The 18,411-nt window shown below is 40.3% G+C and overlaps 3 protein-coding genes across 6 annotated transcripts in view; 1 reads left to right on the forward strand and 2 right to left on the reverse strand.

Annotated features, from left to right (window-relative positions):
• Positions 1 to 6,930, forward strand: part of LOC129738518 (transmembrane protein 41 homolog) — a 35,863-nt gene extending 28,933 nt beyond the window's left edge. Inside the window, exons 1-4 of one of the 2 annotated variants that reach the window (XM_055729739.1) lie at positions 2,263 to 2,383; positions 2,822 to 3,182; positions 3,247 to 3,375; positions 4,849 to 6,930. In XM_055729739.1, the coding sequence (XP_055585714.1) occupies positions 2,893 to 3,182; positions 3,247 to 3,375; positions 4,849 to 5,356 (927 nt within the window). In that variant the 5' untranslated portion in view covers positions 2,263 to 2,383; positions 2,822 to 2,892 and the 3' untranslated portion in view covers positions 5,357 to 6,930. Of the gene's footprint in view, positions 1 to 2,262; positions 2,384 to 2,821; positions 3,183 to 3,246; positions 3,376 to 4,848 lie in introns of those variants that run through there. The other variant, XM_055729738.1, reaches the window with a different exon arrangement.
• A 568-nt stretch (positions 6,931 to 7,498) lies between these two features.
• On the reverse strand, positions 7,499 to 14,597 carry LOC129738953 (uncharacterized). Its single transcript, XM_055730289.1, has 3 exons — positions 13,666 to 14,597; positions 12,566 to 13,022; positions 7,499 to 9,408 (listed from the first exon to the last, which is right to left on the reverse strand). The coding sequence occupies exons 1-3, from the start codon at positions 14,215 to 14,217 to the stop codon at positions 9,317 to 9,319; spliced, it is 1,101 nt and encodes a 366-aa protein (XP_055586264.1). The 5' UTR covers positions 14,218 to 14,597; the 3' UTR covers positions 7,499 to 9,316.
• Positions 14,598 to 15,753: 1,156 nt separating this feature from the next.
• Positions 15,754 to 18,309, reverse strand: LOC129738425 (carnitine O-acetyltransferase-like). Of its 3 annotated transcripts, none has more exons than XM_055729634.1 (4): positions 18,097 to 18,309; positions 17,980 to 18,025; positions 17,836 to 17,868; positions 15,754 to 17,774 (listed from the first exon to the last, which is right to left on the reverse strand). In XM_055729634.1, exon 4 carries the CDS (start codon positions 17,728 to 17,730, stop codon positions 15,886 to 15,888), a length of 1,845 nt encoding a protein of 614 aa, XP_055585609.1. In that variant the 5' UTR covers positions 17,731 to 17,774; positions 17,836 to 17,868; positions 17,980 to 18,025; positions 18,097 to 18,309; the 3' UTR covers positions 15,754 to 15,885. The 3 variants fall into 3 exon arrangements, with proteins under 3 accessions (XP_055585609.1, XP_055585608.1, XP_055585607.1); XM_055729633.1 differs by having other exon boundaries at positions 17,926 to 18,025; XM_055729632.1 differs by having other exon boundaries at positions 17,836 to 18,025; positions 18,097 to 18,308.
• Between the last annotated feature and the right edge of the window lie 102 nt (positions 18,310 to 18,411).

The raw sequence follows: 18,411 nt of genomic DNA on the forward strand, positions 1-18,411 counted from the left end.
AAAAAGACTAAAAAGACTAGAAAGACTAGAAAGACTAGAAAGACTAGAAAGACTATAAAGACTAAAAAGACTAAAAAGACTAGAAAGACTAGAAAGACTAAAAAGACTAAAAGGACTAAAAAGACTAAAACAACTAAAAAGACTAAAAAGACTTAAAAGACTAAATCATCTAAAAAGACTAAAAAGACTAAAAAGACTAAAAAGACTAAAAAGACTAAAAAGACTAAAAAGACTAAAAAGACTAAAAAGACTAAAAAGACTAAAAAGACTAAAAAGACTAAAAAGACTAAAAAGACTAAAAAGACTAAAAAGACTAAAAGACTAAAAAGACTAAAAAGACTAAAAGACTAAAAAGACTAAAAAGACTAAAAAGACTAAAAAGGCTAAAAAGGCTAAAAAGACTAAAAAGACTAAAAAGACTAGAAAGACTAAAAAGGCTAAAAGACTAAACGACTAAAAAGACTAAAAAGACTAGAAAGACTAAATAGACTGAATAGACTAATAAGACTAAAAAGACTAAAAAGGCTAAAAACACTGGAAAAAATTAAAAAGACTAAAAAGACCAAAAATACTGAAAAGAAAAATAAACTTAAAAGTCTGAATTGACTGAATAGACTGAAAAGAATAAAAAGACTTAAAAAAAACTTATTTATTTATTTATTTACATAGTATTCCGTCTCACGACATAACTTGACGAACATAATTCCTAAAATTCACTCGGTTCATAGCAACCGTTCTCCAATTTCTCGGGCACCCCACGTTCGCCAGATCACGCTCCACTTGGTCTAACCACCTCGCTCGTTGCGCCCCCGCTCGTCTTGTTCCTACCGGATTCGTAGCGAACACCTGTTTTGCAGGACAGTCGTCCGGCATTCTCGCAACATGTCCAGCCCAGCGTATCCGGCCAGCTTTCACCACCTTCTGGATACTGGGTTCGCCGTAGAGTCGCGCGAGCTCGTGGTTCATCCTTCGCCTCCTTAAACTTAAAAAACTAAAAAGACCAAAAATGACGAAAAAGGCAAAGAGACTGAAAGACAAAAAAGAATATGAAGACTTAAAAGACTAAAAAGACTAAAAAAGATTAAAAAGACTCTAAAGACTTAAAAGTCTTCAAAGACTAATAAAATACTTAAAAGTCGTTAAAAGACTAGCAAAACATAGACAGACTGAAAAGATTAAAAAAGACTCAGCGCTTTAAGAGATTTCTAAGTTTCTGAAGAAAACGAGGAGATTCTGAAGAGTTCCTAAAGGGACTTCAAAGAGTTCATCAGGTACTTTTATAGCTTAGTATGTTAGAAAAGAAAAATCGGCGAACCAGAGTACCAGACATAATGTTACTTTGAGAGAACGTCATTGAGTTTCAAAGAGTTCCTGAGTAAAATCGAATGAGTTCTTTGAAGTCCCTGTGGAAAACGCTATAATTCCTCGGAAAATTTTATAAGGGACTCCACAACATTCCTCATGGAATTCCGATCAATTCTTAAAGGACTCCTAAGAGTTCCCGAAAGCGCTTCGTTGGGTTCTCGAAGGGAGTCATTCAGGTTCCTGAGGAGACTCCATTGAGTTTGAGGGGACTCCAAAAAGTTCCTGAAGGATAGCCGAAGATATCCTTATGGAGTATGAAAAGTTCTTACAGTTTCTTAGGATGCCTCGTTGAGTTCCATAAAGACTCCAATAGGTGCCTGACTGCAACTGCAAAGCCTTTCTGAGGGGTATCCAAAGATATCCTTATGAAACTCCAAAATGTTATGAAGGACTGCTCACGGTTCCTAAGGAGGCTTTGTTGGTTTCCTTTGAGTTCCTGATGACTTCATGAAAGGACTCCAAAGAGTTTCAGAGGGGTTTCCGCATAGTTTCTTAGGGAACTCCGAAAACTTCGTAATGGTACACCATAAGGAAGGAATCTTAGAGTCATTCCTCAACAATACCTCCGAGGGCTGTAGAATTAGTTTAAACAATCAATCAAACATTCCTGGACTAACAATTCAGATGAAACTTAAATGTCAAAATGAACAATCTTGGGCTTACTAGTGAACCCTATGGTTCACATATTAAATTTCGTTGCATCAGGCAACAAATTACTTAGTTGATGTTGAAAATCAAGTTTTCTCTACACACATTTTCCAAATTAAAAGTCGAACCGTGTAAACTACGTTCATTGAGAATACAATACACGTATGATTATATTTTTTTTTGTTATTGCCCGAGCCAGAACACGCCTGACAAGTATGAATAATAAAAGCCAGTCCGCAACGGACACGTTTGTTTTACTGCGCTCTGTAGCAACTACGCCAGTTCTTGTTTTCTTGTTTGTTGAGTGGGTAGGAATTTCAGAGGCGCCCTATTGACTTCAACATCATCCATCCCAGACGGTCACCGATCGGTCAGTCAGCTGATTTCCTTCCTACTTACCTTTGTGGGGCGATTCTTCCTCGTCTTTGCGCAAAATCTTTCAACAAACACTTTGCTGCTATAGGCTTAAATTGTTTATGTTTTGTCGGACCAACATTATTGGTTTGGTAGATTGTCCGTTGTTGATGTCGTGATTGAAATTTTGCGCACTAGGTTGGTTGCAAAAAGCGACCGTTTGTTTTGACCATTTGTGATGGACATCACTTCTTATCAGCTACTTACACCACTATTCACTCAAGCTGCTTATTTAGCAGCTTACCTTTGTTTACGGAAGCCCTGCTCCGAGTCTTGCGGAACAACAATACTCGACTATTATCTGCTACTAATACCATATACCGATAGCAAAAATGTGTAACAAATGATTGATTGTTTATCGCTTTGTTTTCTCTCTTCTCTCGTCTGTAAATAGCACAAAACGGTAAGCGAGATCTGAAGACACCTCTATTGGCGACCACTAACGGAATCAGCTCGCCACCACCGATGACGGTACCCAATGGACAGCTGCGTTACACGACGGCAGCTGCAGCTGCTTCTGCCAACAACAACTACAACGCCCACGCCAAATCCAATGGCACCAATGGCTTGAGTAATGGTGGTAGCCAGCAGCAGAAGCCCTCGACCGCCAAAGCACAATCCGATGACGACTGTTGCTACCAGGAGAAGGATGAGGAACGATCGGCCCGGCAATCGTTGATCATCCTGGCGGCGATCTTCTTTACCAGTTTGTTTGCCATGATCTATGTTTATGCCATGTTTCCGGAGTTGGATGAGTAAGTTCGTCAGATAAATTGATTTGACTTTCGATTTTAATCCCCTTTTTGGTTTGAATTTTAGGGCCGAGAAGCAGTACATTAAGGTGCCGTTTGATATTGAGGATGCCAAGCAGCTGGGGCGAGTGCTGGATCGCTACAAAGATCTGTACTACCTGGAGGTGATGTTCGGCGTTATCCTGGTGTACATTTTGTGAGTATCTATTTTGTAATTGACTTGGTTTTAGTACTAATTGCGTTGAAGATTTCAATCAGTGAACCTCTAATTTTGAAACAATGTACAAAGTTGATCAAACGAATTGAACAGAAGTAAACAAAAATTGTAGTCAAGTAATAAAAGATTATCTGCCAGCTTGGAACAGCTTTTATAGTGATGGGGAAGATGAGAAAGCGCATAACGGTTGAGAATCAAGGGTCGGTTCTTCAACATCAGCATCATCAAAGTGCACAGACCTCACCTCGGAAGAACCGGTCACGAAAGACGGATTCTACGCGCAGCTGGAGCGTGAATACGACCGCTGCCCAAAACATGATATCAAGATCGTCATAGGAAATTTTAACGTTCAGGTCGGACAGGAGAAGGAATTAAAACCGACAATTGGAAAGTTCAGTGCGCACCAGCTGACCAACGAAAATGGCCTCAGACTAATCGATTTTCGACACCTCCAAATGAATGGCCGTACGTAGTATTTTCACAGATCGACCACGTTTTGATAGATAGGCACTTCTTGGACATCATCGACGTCAGATCCTGTGGAGGCGCCAAAATCGAGTCATACCACTATCTGGTGATGGTGAAGATGCACCCAAAACTCCATAGTGAACAACATACGAAACCGATGCCCGCCTCGGTAAATATCGCACGACTGAAGCAACCTGAGGTCGCGGCAGACTACGCGCAATCGCCCGAAGCAGCGTTGCCGGCAGGAGACGATCTTGGCAAACCCCCTCTTGAGGACTGTTGGGATACCATCAAAAGCGTTGCGGAGAATTTCATCGGGCATGTGGAACCATCTCGACGGAACGACTGGTTCTACGACGAGTGTAGGAGGGTGATGGACGAAAAGAACGCCGCGCGGGCGGCTGTAGTGCAAAGAAGCACCCGTCGGAATGTGGAAAATAACCGACAGCAAAAAAGGCAACGAGTCCGATTTTTTAAGGAGAATAAGCGCCACCCAGAGGAGGAGGAGCTCGAGAAGCTGGAGCAGCTACATCGTTCCCAAGAAACAGTTCTATCAGAAACCCAACGCATCCCGCAAAGGCTTTTTGCGGGCAAGCGGAAAATTGCCGGAATAAGGACGTGGGCATCCTGGCGGACAATCGTGAGGGGATCAAAAGGTGGAAGCAGCTCTTCAATGAACACCTGAACGGCGCACATGTAGGAGATCAAGACGGTGGGGCAAGATACATCGCGGGCGTAGCCAATGGCGAGGCGGAGCCACACCCAACACCTTAGATTACTGAAGCATCATCAGTTCACATAACTTCTCCAAGTTTAAATGTGAGGAAGTTATTGGAATTGTTTCTCATAAACAACTTTTTCGTGCTGAGGCGTAATCGGCATAAAAATTACGTTTCGAACTGACTCTGACCCAATTTGACTGATTTTGTGTATCTGTTCAACCTGTTGTTACTAATGCAATTTTTATTTAATCTCTTATTTCAGCCTCCAAACCTTTGCCATTCCCGGCTCGCTGTTCCTATCGATCCTGTCCGGGTTCCTGTACAATTTCCCGGTGGCCCTAACGCTGGTGTGCTTCTGCTCGGCCCTCGGTGCAACCCTTTGCTATCTGCTGTCGCAGCTGGTCGGACGCCGGGTCGTGAAGCACTACTTCCCGGAGAAGGCTCGCGTCTGGGCCCAACAGGTGGACAAACACCGCGAAGATCTGCTCAGCTACATGCTGTTCCTGCGCATGACCCCATTCCTGCCGAATTGGTTCATTAACCTGGTGGCGCCAGTGATTGGGGTTCCGCTTTACCCGTTCGCCGTTGGGACATTCCTCGGAGTGGCACCACCCTCGTTCATCGCCATCCAAGCTGGGAAGACGCTTTATAAAATGACCAGCTCGAGTGACGCCTTCAGCTGGGGCTCGGTTACCATGCTGGCTGTGTTTTCGGTATTTTCCCTTGTGCCGGTAATCTTCAAGCGGTACTTCAAGTCCAAGATCGATTAAATTGTGGTCGGTCGATTAACGACGGGGATAGAGTTGGCCAAATGTTTTCGCGTTACCGGAACATGTGAAGCAAAAGTCAGAACGGTGGAATGGTTTCTAGACAGAGGAAGGTGAGTCATTAGTATGTAAGTCCGTTAGGGGAAGCAAGTTGTACGAAAACAAGTAAGAGTAAATGCCACAGGTTGGCAAGTTGCGTACGGTAGCAATTGGAATAGTATAATTTTAGCCAAAGATATGATAAGAAAGTAAGGTTTAGAGAAGTATTGACTGGGGGAAACTGTTTGCGAATGTTATCGTTGTTCCGTTCGTTCGAACGAACTTTTTAACCCGGAACGGTGGTAATGATACTGAAAATGTCTCGAAGAAAAACTAAAACTAAAAAATTATAGTCCTTAATCTAATAATCGCTTCACCTAATGCGTTCTTTGGAATATTTCAAGTATATTCCATGTTTCCTAATGTTATTTGGCTTCGAAACCAGTTATGCTACACTGAGTATATCGTTACATTTCGGATATTAGGTAAAGTTTGGTCCTTATAATACTTACAGTAAAATATTATCCTTAAATTACTCGATTTAAAAATATGAAACGCTCTAAAGCCAGCCAGCAATCAACAATAAAACGCTACTTGCCCCTTTCACTTAAATGTATTGCTCGATAAAATGATAGCTAATTACCTGTAACCCGATATTGCAATAGAATTTATTCCTACCACCACCACCATATCATAAACTAATACGCTTTAGTAAGAAGGTTTTAATGAGATCGTTGTCTCTGTCCGCAATGTGTGCCGGAACTTTAACTAAGGTTTTCGTTGTTAAAAAAAAAAAACTTTCTCCACGAGGTATCTACAAAGCTCCTCAATGAGCAAAAAAAACCTATTTCAGAACTTTGAGTTCGTTCATGCAGCTCCTTACATACAAACGATTTTTTAAAGAAGATGTTTAAAAAATATTTCTAGAAATCGCACTAGCACCATCTGTCGGTCACTAGTTCAAAGTCGATTGAGCTTAAACGAGGTTCGAGTTTTTTTGTGATATTCTTTGTCTCTTTAATGATAAACTTTTCTGCAAACAAATATTCCTCCAAAAGAAAGTTGAATCAAATTTGGCAAGTAAAACGTCAAATTTGTTCAAAAATAAGTTCTGAACCGTATTCAAAAACTTTAGTCTTACTTGCAGCCCTTTCAGATTAATGTCGTTTGTTTTTGTGGTGTATCTCTTCCTACTTGAGCTTTCGTCAGAAAATAACCGATTTAAGGGAGGCACCGAAAAATTTAACACCAGACCATTCGAACTGTACTAACTAACTAGCTGTTTGTCACCGACAAAAAACGGGATAGTCATAAAGTAAAAGGAAAGAAACTAGTAATACCGATATGAAAGAAAAATACGATAAAATTAATAAAGCCACGCGATAGTCTTAATTCTAGTGATAAATAATTGATACTAGTACACTATTCATACTATTGACTTATGGAGGGTGAGAATCAATCAAAACTGTGAGAAAAGACATTGACACTCCAGATAGGGGTTCGAAAAGTAGAAAGCAAATTGAAACAGTTTAATAAATATGTTTGAGAAAAAAATTGACTGGCTTCGGTTGAGTTTCATCGTAGTGTGTATCACCATCCTGAAGACTTGTTTAGGTGTTCCATTGGGCAATGCCCTATGCCTAGTTGTTTTTTTTTTCAAAAATTTAGTTAAACCATCTTAAACAATCTAACTAAAGACTTAATTTATCCAATTCCTAATTCTCCATCAATCAAGGCTTCATATTTTCCTTAGACGTGAAAGTTTCAAAGATACAATGCTACAATACAATACAATGATATAGCTCAGTTGGCAAGAATGTTGCCTCCTGAGCCGATGTCCACGAGTTCGATCCCAGAGTAAACATTGAACACATTTGTTCCGGATAAGTTTTTCAATAACTGTCCGCCAACTGGCACTGCAGTTCCAATTTCAAAAAAATTAATGGATCCCTGAATACGTAACCGCGAGTTTTTCTCAAATTGCTTTTTAAACGCTTTTCGGGAATTTACACGGTATTTTTGTACGATTTTTCAGGCAGGTGAACAAGTTGATCTTCCTGATCTCAAAATGTATGTCATCAATGTAGACAAGTAAAACACGAAACGTGTGAGCACTTCCAATACAGTTTATTTTCAGATTGTTTTTTTTTTTTATTTCTGTGTCGGTTTTACATTTCTCACTCGATCCACTCGATTTTCATTTTTCGATTACAAGCCTATCGCAACTTAATAAATGCTCTCTGTCTCTACTTCACAAAAATATACTTTTTTTAAGTTTAGTAGCATCGTTACACGGTTTCGTTCCGTTGTTCTCTGTTACTAACTTTTTCCATTGATGAATAAAGTAAACCTAAATCTTTTTTCTGTTTTTTTTTTTGTTAATATTTCTTAAGAAAAGTTGAAGGAAATTAAACGTTCTCTATACCGGAGCAATGGCGTGTGATATCTACTGTTTGTTTGTTGCTGTTTTTGTTTTCTAGTCTATTACGTTTCTACGGAGTTTTTGTTTCAAGTTTGTTGCTTAAATTATTGGAAAAATGTTTATTTGTTTTGTTGTGTATCACTTAGGTCGATCAGATGTGTAGTTGATGCTTCTTCTACGTTTGAAATAAGCCTGAATTTCTCATTCTTGTTTTCCATTGCTATACAATACAATCACGCGCAGTCAGTCCTTCCTTTTTGGGAAAATCTTTGTTCTGGGAATGACTTCCAAATATTCGAGTTTCGTCTCTCGCTTTTTTTAATGCGAAATCTTCCCTAGTCCTATCGGTGATCACATTTTCAGACAATCTTCACTTTTCTTTTTTTTTTTTTTTGTTGATAGAGGAGGGTTGTTTCATCACAAATCTAATCAGTGTAGATTTTGGGTTTTTTCTGCTTCTAATATCATTTCATTCGGTTGGCGATTCACTTTTTTTTGCTACCTTACAGCTAGTGACAGATTGGTTTTATGGCATTGGTAGTTTAAAAATTAAACTCAAATGTTATCTTCAAAGGAAGCATCGATTCTTTCTATTTCTTTCATTCTACATTTTTCAACCCTTTTTCTGGTCTAACTTATCGAAAGATCTCGTAGATACTAAACATAAAACTTCACAACACATAGTTTACAAAAACATCCAATGCAGTTTAGATGGCTTTCGTCTCGCAGTAGTACAGTTAACTGGATTATACACAGATTTTTGAGGTTCAGTCAAAATAAGTTCAAATATAAGGAATCTCAGTGAGTATCTTCTTGGAACTTAAGAAAAAAAAACAATCATCTCTTTTAGTCGATGAGAAAAATACGATTAGTAGGTACTTAACAATCAATAAAAATTCACCAACTCTTTTAGGTGAGGAAGTACGCGTTATTTGGTTCTGGTTGTGTTAAATGCCTTGGTGGTGAAAAACACGTTCCACTTATTGACTAAACTAAAACATTGAAAGTTGTTACAAGAGCTATTTATAATCTCTTAACATACATTCAAACACACAACAAACAATATTGAATACCTTTTTTGAAACAGCAAACAGATGAAAATAAAATCGTGAGCAAACAAAATAAAATCCCTTACCTATTTTTTCATCTGTTTTTGCTTTCTGACTCTTACATTCTAATCAACCGGTTGTTGGTTTTCTAGTGTGTTTTTCTCTACTTTTTTTTTCTTCCTTTGGATAAGTTCCAGGCAACCTGTACACATCTTCGGTTTTTTTTTCTTAAATTTTTATCTAACATTTGCCGTGTGGATAGAATTTTCTGTTAATTTTCCCATTGGTTTTTGTTTTTTCTCTGTGTCGTTAAAATTTTGGCTTCGGTGAGTTAGTTTTCTTTGCGTGTCCATTGGTTTTTTTTTTGAATATATTTTTTTAATTTTTTTGTGTTACTTTACTGTTTTCCGTGCTATATTTTTCAAATCGATTTAGCACGTCGATCTACCGGTTTCAACAGTACGATCCGATGTAGCTGACCGAGGGCGTTTTGGCGTACTGCTCAGGCAGGGAAATCGGCTTCCAGTACCACCAGTTGTAGATTACTGTGAAGAGTAAAAACAGTAGAAAAATAACAGGTTAAGTTGAATAATTTCAAACGTGCAAATTCAATGAACAAAAAAACTATATCCATTATTAAACTTCACTGTCTTAAATCTATTTGGCAAACTCCTACACTTTTTGAAATTTGAATTGAGGCCCCCAGAATCGAAGAGAGACGAGTGCCGAAATGGTAGTTTCTAGAAAACGCACACTTCAAAGTTGTCAAAGTGTTCGACTTTTCATACATTTGTTGAATTCGAGCAGTTTTGATTCAATCGAAAAAGTGTTACATTTAAAAAAAAAATCAGACTTTTGCACCATGTAGATTAAGGTAAGAAGGATCGATTGGTAAACTTTTTTTTTTTTTTTTTTGTTTATGGGTTTATGAGCGCCTGGCTGACCCGGAAAGGAAAAACAGAACGGGGGACAGAAGAGGAAAATTTTAAATGAGAGTAGTATAGCTTAGAAAAGGATAGCGGCAACAGAGCCCGAGGGTTCTGAAGCACCAGTTTAGGGGAAGCGTTAAGATAGTGCTCGACGGACTAGGACGGTTGGTGGGCCCCATATGAACTTCGAGTTAACCCAACCTTCAATTCAACCGAGCAATAGCAGTATGGTATCAAATAATATGATATCATATGCTAACGCCTCGATATCATTGTCAGAAGGGTTCACTATCTTACCGTAGTTGAATTTTCCCTACCTGTCATCTACCATACTCGTTTCCATAAATTTGGATTCTTCCTAGTTTGATTTAGAAATAATCATAGATTTGCTAAGTAAAAAATATATATTCAAGTGATTGATTCTACGCGACTACACGGTTATTCGATAACTCAATTAGGATATCATAAAAACAGAATCTAGAAAAGGTGTCTCTTAAACTCATCAACAATGAACTATAAGCTTAAATAGCAATAGCTTTATTAATATCGTCAACTTATCAACGGAACAGGAAAATAACAGTGCTGTTCTTTAAAACCTTATCACTAATTGTGGTCAACTTCTCAAACAAACTTTAATACTCAATCTACACGATAGGGGTTCAATTCAAATAAACCGTGTGTCTCTGTTTAAATGCCCGAAATAAATTATCTGAACTATCTACTCATTCTTGCTTATCGAAATCATATTTTCTATTTAAAACTTCGATTTATGAATTTCAATCCTTACCGAAATAAATAAATAAAAACAAATGTCGAAAGTGTATTACAAACTAAAATATTATATTTGTCAAAACAGCATTCCCGTCCAATGAGCCCCTAGTTCTTGTAAATAGCAATACTTGAAACATCCTAATTCTATGAAACTCAACTAGCTAACTACCTTACCAAACAGATTATGCCCTATTGAAAAGTATCACTTTATGTCGGCAAAATGTGATATTTTCACTACAAAATTTTCCCATTGTTCAACGGAAGGGAGGGCAAGTGTTTCAACTCCCATTCATCTTATCAGCATGGATCATGAAAAATTGGGACACCATTGAACCTACCGCTTATTTAATTTAAATAAAGGTGTCCAGCACGCCTTCTAATTTGAGTCATATTATGATCCATGCTTGACAAGATGTGTGCAACGACCCTCTCAGGACAATGATAGTAAACCATCATTATCACAAGCATGCACACCGCCGCCGTGACCCATGGGAACCCAGGGTACGGAAGGATCGATTGGTAAACTTAACTCAAAATCTATTGTTTTGGCACTTATCTCCCTCTGATTCTAAGGGCCTTGCTTGAAAACTTCATCTCGAATGCTGTAAACACCATCCCCTAAAAGAGAATAACTTTAATCAATGATAAAAAAAAATCATTACGCCCAACAGCAAAGCAAGAATAAGAATCCAATTATTGTAGGATATCCTTCTCCTCTCTTCTGTCAAATTACCTTTTCGGCTAATCTAGGCTAAAATAAGATGATCGAACTGATTATGAAAAAGGTCTAAGACAAAGTTTACACAGCCATTGCTGTCCCTGGAGAGTTTGGGTATAGTTGAACTCATTGATCATCACCAACAAACACAACGATATCAAAAGAAAGTACGTACTGCGGGTTATGTCTACAAAATCATTGATAATACCGGATGTCCTCTGATACTACGAGAGCTGAACTCTTTTATAGTGTCCGGCAATGGGAGCGCTACATTGAAAAATCGATCGAAGAAAAAAAAAACATTTTTTCTTCCTAATCTAATCAATTTTTCCTAAAAACGAGTCGCATTTTTAAAATTCATTGGACCAATTTGAAATTTTTGATTTCGAGCTCAATCACTCGCTGCAGAGGATCAAAGAACATAAATTACGATGCCACCAGAACCCTTGTAGGGTTTGATCATAGACTTTAGCAGTGACTTTAGCTAGATGGCGCATTAGCGCTTCCAAACCGTTAAGGTTTTGATAGCAGAATTCTGCGTTGATGCAAACTCATCCCTATTTTTTAAACAAATCTTCATTTTACATTTTCCTGTGGACCCAAACCTTCCATCGTTTCTATTGCAAAAAACCATGGATGAGTTTTGGACAAAAACGAAAATTTTAAGATTTTGATATTCTGAGAAATTGAAAATCGACTCAGTCTATTGTCAAACGCTTACTTCTATTCGTTTTGTCTGGACAGAGTTGGATGGAACAAAAGCCATCAGCCAAGCGTTTACACCAACGCTTGCGAATCCGAAACAATAGTTATTGACTCGTGTCCCTTTTTTGTTGAACAGTTGTGCGCTCTCTGGCTGGAGTTAATTATTAGTGTATACTGTATAGCGTGTCGACAACATCGATGTGATTCCAATTAACATCAGCAAAGAGGAAAAAAATGGGGGATATATTGGAGCAGCTCCAAAAGTGTGAACTAAACGGACGCAAGCCATCGGAACTTTTGGAGGAATTGCGAGTACTTGCTGCCCAGGACGACACCATCGAGGAAAAAACCATCAGAACCCTATGGGTTGATAAATTGCCGGCAAATACCCAAGCTGCGCTAAAAAGTCTGAAAATCGACAAACTGGAACTTTCGCAACTGGCCAAAGAAGCAGACAATGTGCCCCACAAAAGTAAAACCCTAGTTGGTATGTTAGGTTGATATGGATATGAATAAACGATTTCTGATGCATGCTTAATACTTTCGTTGGTTGATTACTTCTTGGGAAAATGTACTTACATCCATAGCTGGCGGGAAGCCGCACTGATAGGGTTCGACATCGGTGCCGGCACTCCTGGGTCGGTCGCAGTAAAAACGTCCGACTACCGTAGCCCTGAAGCACGAACATGTTGGCACATTCCGCATCCGGAATACGGTAGGGCGGAGCCTGCGGACTATCCACCACCAGATAGCGCTCCAAACTGACCCCAGTCGAGGGTAACCGGGCAGGGCGCGGGAAAACTGTCCTCAGCAGTCTGGCCGGAGCCATCCGGTTGCAGCGCCACACGTTGTGACTTTCGCTCATCGTCGTCGACGTCGATTGACTTCCATTGCCAAAGTGCCGGAACAGATCGTCCAGGTTTTGAATTTCGTCCTGCGCCGACGATTGCACCTTGTACGCGTCCTTCACGAAGGTGGCCCGGTGCTGCTCGAACAAGGTCTGCAACCGCCCAATGTCCACCAGCTCCTTGAGGGTCTGCGGAAAAAGATTGAATTGTATATTCGAGCCTTCCCAGTTTTTACACCAAGGAATTTTAAAAAGGTAGGTACTCAATCTACACGATAGGGGTTCTATAAAAATGAACCGGGTGACTATTTTTAAATGCCCGATATCAATTATCTGGAGTCGCTCAACGCAAAATTATATTTTAAGTGTTGATGGTTGAAAGCGAAACGGAGTTCGTATGGGATCAGCCAGTAAAATATAAAATATTTTTTTTTATAAAATCCTCACAACGAAATCGTTTATATTTTTCATGTCTTCAACAACCTTTTATATTTGGTTAAAATTAACCACTTGTTGAACGAACACAATTTAATGCAATTTTGATGCAGAAACACTTCATCCATTATTGGCTTAAAATTTCTAAAATGTATTAAAATAGGCAACATTTTAATCATTTTTAGACATTTCAGTTATTTTTAAATTAGTTTGATTAATTTTTCGGAGGGTAACTAATTTATTGATGTGCTTGGGTGAAATCCCCTGCAGGTTTTTTTTTTGCTGTAATTGGTGTAATTGCTAGTTGTAAATTATAAAAAAGGCTTAATTCTGCTAATGCCCCAAAGGACCACTTCTATAAACCTGTACTCAATTTAGGAACCATCATCAAGCTCACCTTAAAGATATACGGATAATTGACGGCCATCGGCTCGACATTGGTGAAATCGAGCACGTTGGCCACGTCCGCGCACGGGTCACAGTTCAGGTTCTCGACCTGAAAGTACGGATTCGTCAGCAGGCAACTCTCGTCGTAGAACTCCGTGAGCGACGGATAGTTGGCGATGATCGGCACCGTCACTTTCCGCCACACCCGCATCCCCGGATAGATGAAGCTCTGGATGTTGCGGAGAACCACCGTCGACACCTCATGCTTGTACGAGAACACGATGAACAGCGTCAGCAGCACGAAGATGAAGTTGATGATCTTTTTCTTCCGGTCGATGACCGTTTTGAGCAGAATCCGGCTGGTGTTTTTGTCGAAGATATAATTGATGATGTTGTTGTTGTGGAAGTAGTGTCGCACCAGGTAGCTATTGAACTCGCCCTCCTCGATTTGGCCCCGGTGGGCGGCCAGGTGACGCAGCTTGTTCAGCTCCGCTATGTACTTCCGGATGACCTCATTCTTGTCCTGTAGATCGGCGAAACCCGCCGTATCCACCCTGTCCATGCCTTCTCGAACTGAGGCAATGCACCCGCCAACAGTCCGGATTCGAAAATTAAAATCGACGGAACCACTCCCCTGTCGTAGCCGTAGCCCCGAAAAACGCACTTTTCCCTTAACGCGAGCAATTCACTGACCGATTGAGAGCAGCTATCCGCGAAATGGCGAGAAGGCAGACGGCAGATGATGCGAAACAAGATGATTGCACAATTATTTTTAGCATCTGCCTGTTTTTTTGCTGCCTGCGTTCTCAATTTTTCATTACTACATTACCACTTTTCTTTTTTTTCACTGCACGATTTTGAAGTACGCGGATGCAGAAAGAGGAAAAAAATCCGTTTTATCAATGCGAACGCTGCTGCTGGCTGAAGTTGGAGATAAATAAACAACTCACAAAAAACACAGATTTTGACGCTTTGTTCTTGTCAGGCGTCGTCTTATCGAAAGGGCATACAACTTTTTAAAGGGGCTTTAAGGTTGTGCGGTATGTAGACAAAATAAATGTAGACGGCATTATTTGACCTACTTTGTGGGTTTTATTCTAACCTTTGTCCCATGGACTCTGAATTTCGACACTTGACGCTGTACTTTGAATCTCAACCTCTTGATCCTAAATTTTAAATCTGGATGATGAATTTTGTGTCTCGATGCTGAAGTTTTGACACTGGACTCTGGATTCTTCACATTGAACTCTAAATTCCTACTTTGGACGCTAGACTCTAGACTCTGAATTCTAAACTCTTGATTTTACATTAATGATTCTGGATTAATGAACTCCTTTTTATTACTCTAATTTTGAATCTGGACCCTGGACCCTAGATAATTTTGACTCTGAGCTCTAAATTTCGTCTCTAAACGTTGGATTTCGAATTCTGGATTCGGAACGCTAATCTCTGGAATCTTAACTCTAGAATCTGTTCTCTGAGTTTTGACTCTGGAAACTTAATTTAGAATCTGTGGACGTTAGAGTTGAAAATGTGAACTCTTGACTCTGAACTCTTAATCTGGTCCCTGAACGCTGCGATCTGGACTCCGGAATATGACTCTGTATGCTGGACACTTTAATTTGGACTTGAATTTTGATTCTAAACACTAAATTCTGGATACTTAACTTTAAATTATCGACTTTAGACTCTGAAATCTGACTCCTGACTTTGAACACAGATGAACTTTAAACTCTAGACTCAGAATTTTGAATCTTGACTCTAAGGCCTAGAGACTGGATCTGTGGATTCTTAACTCTTAAATTTCAACTTTGAACTCTTATTGTAATTTTGGACCATGAGTCTTAAATTTCGTCTCCAAACGCTGAGTTTTAAACTCTAGATTCTGAACACATGGGCTCTGGACTCTTGAAATTGAATGCTGAATTTTGACTCTGGACATTGAATTTGAAACTTTGGACGCTAGACTCTCGAGTCTGAACTTTTACTTTAGACTGCGGATTCTGGACTCTGAATTTTGACTCCAGATATTCTACATTCCAAAAATCTATCCTAAACTTAACTTAGAGATTTCTTTCAAAACAAAAAACGTGGAAACACCATATAAAAAAAATCCAACACCATTATATTTTCCGAAAGGCAGCTATGCAAAGTTTAACATAAAAAATACCTATATAACATCAGTTCCTTCAATCTCTAAGAATCACCTTAAAAATCTCTGTTCTACGAGTTACAGTTTACTAGCAGGCTTCTGGCCACCTCGGCACAGCACCTCGAACATCTCGTCCAGCGCCTCCCGCAGGGCGTTTCTGAAGTTCTGCGAATCGGTCACAGAGTTCGATTTGAACGACGAAATACCGAACCACATATCGTTGTCCTTGGGATTGTAACAGCAGCCGTAGCCATCGGCCGTCAGTGGCCCATAGCACATGAAGGCATCGTATCGGGACGCCACCTGACTGGTCGATAGGCGCATGTGAGCCGACGCCTTTAGGCCTTCGTCCTGGAAGAAGTCCGGCAGCGGGATGTTGTGCTCGCGGGCTATCAGCTTCAGGCCTAGCAGGTGCCGATCGACTCCGTAACCTTGGACGGCTTTGGCTGCGTAAGCTTTGTGCGAATCGACCGCCGAACGAAGTTTGGCTATTTTGGTCTGATTGTTTTCGCACTCGTCCAGCATGGTTCGAGCAAAGGCGACAGATTCGTTCGAGCAGGATCGAATGGTTTCTGTGCGCCCGCCTTCGTACATTCGAGTTTGGGCCGACTCGTAGTGGGCACCAGGGACACGGTGCAGTTTGTAGAAGGCGTACTGAATGGCCATCTGGATGTAGCTGTCTGGGCTCATCTTCTGGGATTTTATGAAATTCTTGCCATAGGATGTGTAGTGAAGGTAGTCCATGTCTAGATCGGCAATAAGCTTGTCATGACTGGCAGCCGCTTTTTCAAGGTGTTTGCAGGCTTGTTCCGATAGATTGAAATCCAACTTTTGGGGGTGTGGGACTTCTCGGGGGGACCCTGTTTGGTCTCCTTTCGCGAGATGATTGATAATGAAATCCGTTAGCACGGCAATGGGTTGGCCTTCGGCTGGCGAATGTTCGTACGTTAGTCCGTTGACTCCATTGGGACCGACAACCAGTTGGAGAGTTTTGTCGTACCAACGATTGCCAGAATTTGCCTTCGATCCACCTCCATGGATAAGCAAATGACAAGCATCGATAATGTCATCCCCAGATGGGTTCCCGATTTCGTAATCCAACGATAAAACAAAGAGCGAGCTTTGAATTTGTTTGATCGACTTGAGATTGGTGGGGTCCTTAATCAGCTCCTGATAGGCTTCGCTCCAGTTGTCTCGCGGTAGAGCAGAAAGCATCCCAACTGGTTCCGCTTTGTGACGAGACATTTCAAAGCAATGTCTCAACTGTTGGTAAAGCTTTTCTTCATTGATTATTTCGTCGGAAGTACCAACCTCGACTTTGAAATACTGATTGTTTGAAGCCACCACAATGTGACTGGATCCGGGGTGATACTCAATTGAATCAGCCGGGTGGCCAGGAATTCTACATGTCCCGTAAATCTTGCTATACTGTGACATATCCAAAGGAGCTTTACCCATCATTTCCGGTTTGATCTGGTTGCGATCAATCATACGTTTGTAGAGCAAGGCGCCGAATACGATCCTGGCTGCATCCTTCAGTTGGTCATCAACAGTTGCGTACTTCAACTTGGGAAAAACTAGTCCAGGACTGGAGTAGATAATCACCGGGTCACGGTACTCCAAATAGGCTGCCTGGAGCCACCAATCGGCTAACCAGTTTTTCTTGCTGGAAGCTCGTTCTTCCAGCAATTTTTGCAGTTTGACCCCAACGCCTCCCGGAGCAATAAACTTCTCTACCGCCTGTTTGCTCCTGCCAAATCCTTCCTTACTGACGTGAGGCTCGATGGTAACCAGCAGTTTGTTCATGGTATCCGATAGCTTAGGCAGCGGGTAGTGCTCCGGGAATCGCCCTGAAGTTAACATTCTTACCACGGATTGACCCGTTACTCTTCCCCCGTTGCCCATCATCGCAAGTCTCATCATGGCGCTGCTGCTGCTGCTAGGTCGAAGTCCTCCGGGAAAGAAATCTGAAACAGAACAAAGTACAATGCAACTGAACTTGATTGATGTAATCAATTGACTACTTACGCTCCTCAATTGTTAGGTCCCGTTTATGTGTGGCTGGTGACGAACAAATTGAAATAGTTAAAAATAAAAGAACAACGCTGAAGTGTATACGTCAACAAATATCAGTAACTTGAACCACCATCAGGCCATCAGAGGAACACCTACTACAAAAATCATCGAACGAGCACCACCAAAATGCGACCGACCAGTGCTAAAATTTAAAAGTGAAAGTATATGAACAATAATTCGAGTTCAGAACTGGATTAACAAGTTTCTTAATACCTGCGCTGCGCTGCGAGTGCTCAAAGTTATTGATTGTATTTATGCTCCGTCGATTTCCAGTCGAATTTCAATTTAAATAAAATAAAATCAAGGAATCCAACAGCGGTATGTTTCAATGTCTACTTTTATCAAACAAATTCCAGCAGAAATCTCTTATCACAGGTTTTTGTTTTTGTCATTTTCTTGGACTGATTCACAAATACAGTGACAATTTGCACAGTGCGAACATGCTAAAAAAATTTAAAAATAATCCATATATCTTAACTATTTGAAATCGAAAACTGTGTTTGAAAAAACTTCTTTCTTTGTTAAATG

Source organism: Uranotaenia lowii, chromosome 1 (assembly GCF_029784155.1).
Source record: "Uranotaenia lowii strain MFRU-FL chromosome 1, ASM2978415v1, whole genome shotgun sequence".
Classification (NCBI taxonomy): domain Eukaryota; kingdom Metazoa; phylum Arthropoda; class Insecta; order Diptera; family Culicidae; genus Uranotaenia; species Uranotaenia lowii.

Bases quoted from the DNA above. Each gene is read 5' to 3' on its own strand.
- LOC129738425 (XM_055729634.1), bottom strand. From the start codon at position 17,730: ATGATGAGACTTGCGATGATGGGCAACGGGGGAAGAGTAACGGGTCAA.
- LOC129738953 (XM_055730289.1), bottom strand. From the start codon at position 14,217: ATGGACAGGGTGGATACGGCGGGTTTCGCCGATCTACAGGACAAGAAT. The intron at 13,023-13,665 runs GTGAGCTTGATG...CTTTTTCCGCAG, and splicing joins ATTATCCGTATATCTTTAAG to ACCCTCAAGGAGCTGGTGGA. The intron at 9,409-12,565 runs GTAAGTACATTT...TACTCTTCACAG, and splicing joins GCTTCCCGCCAGCTATGGAT to TAATCTACAACTGGTGGTAC.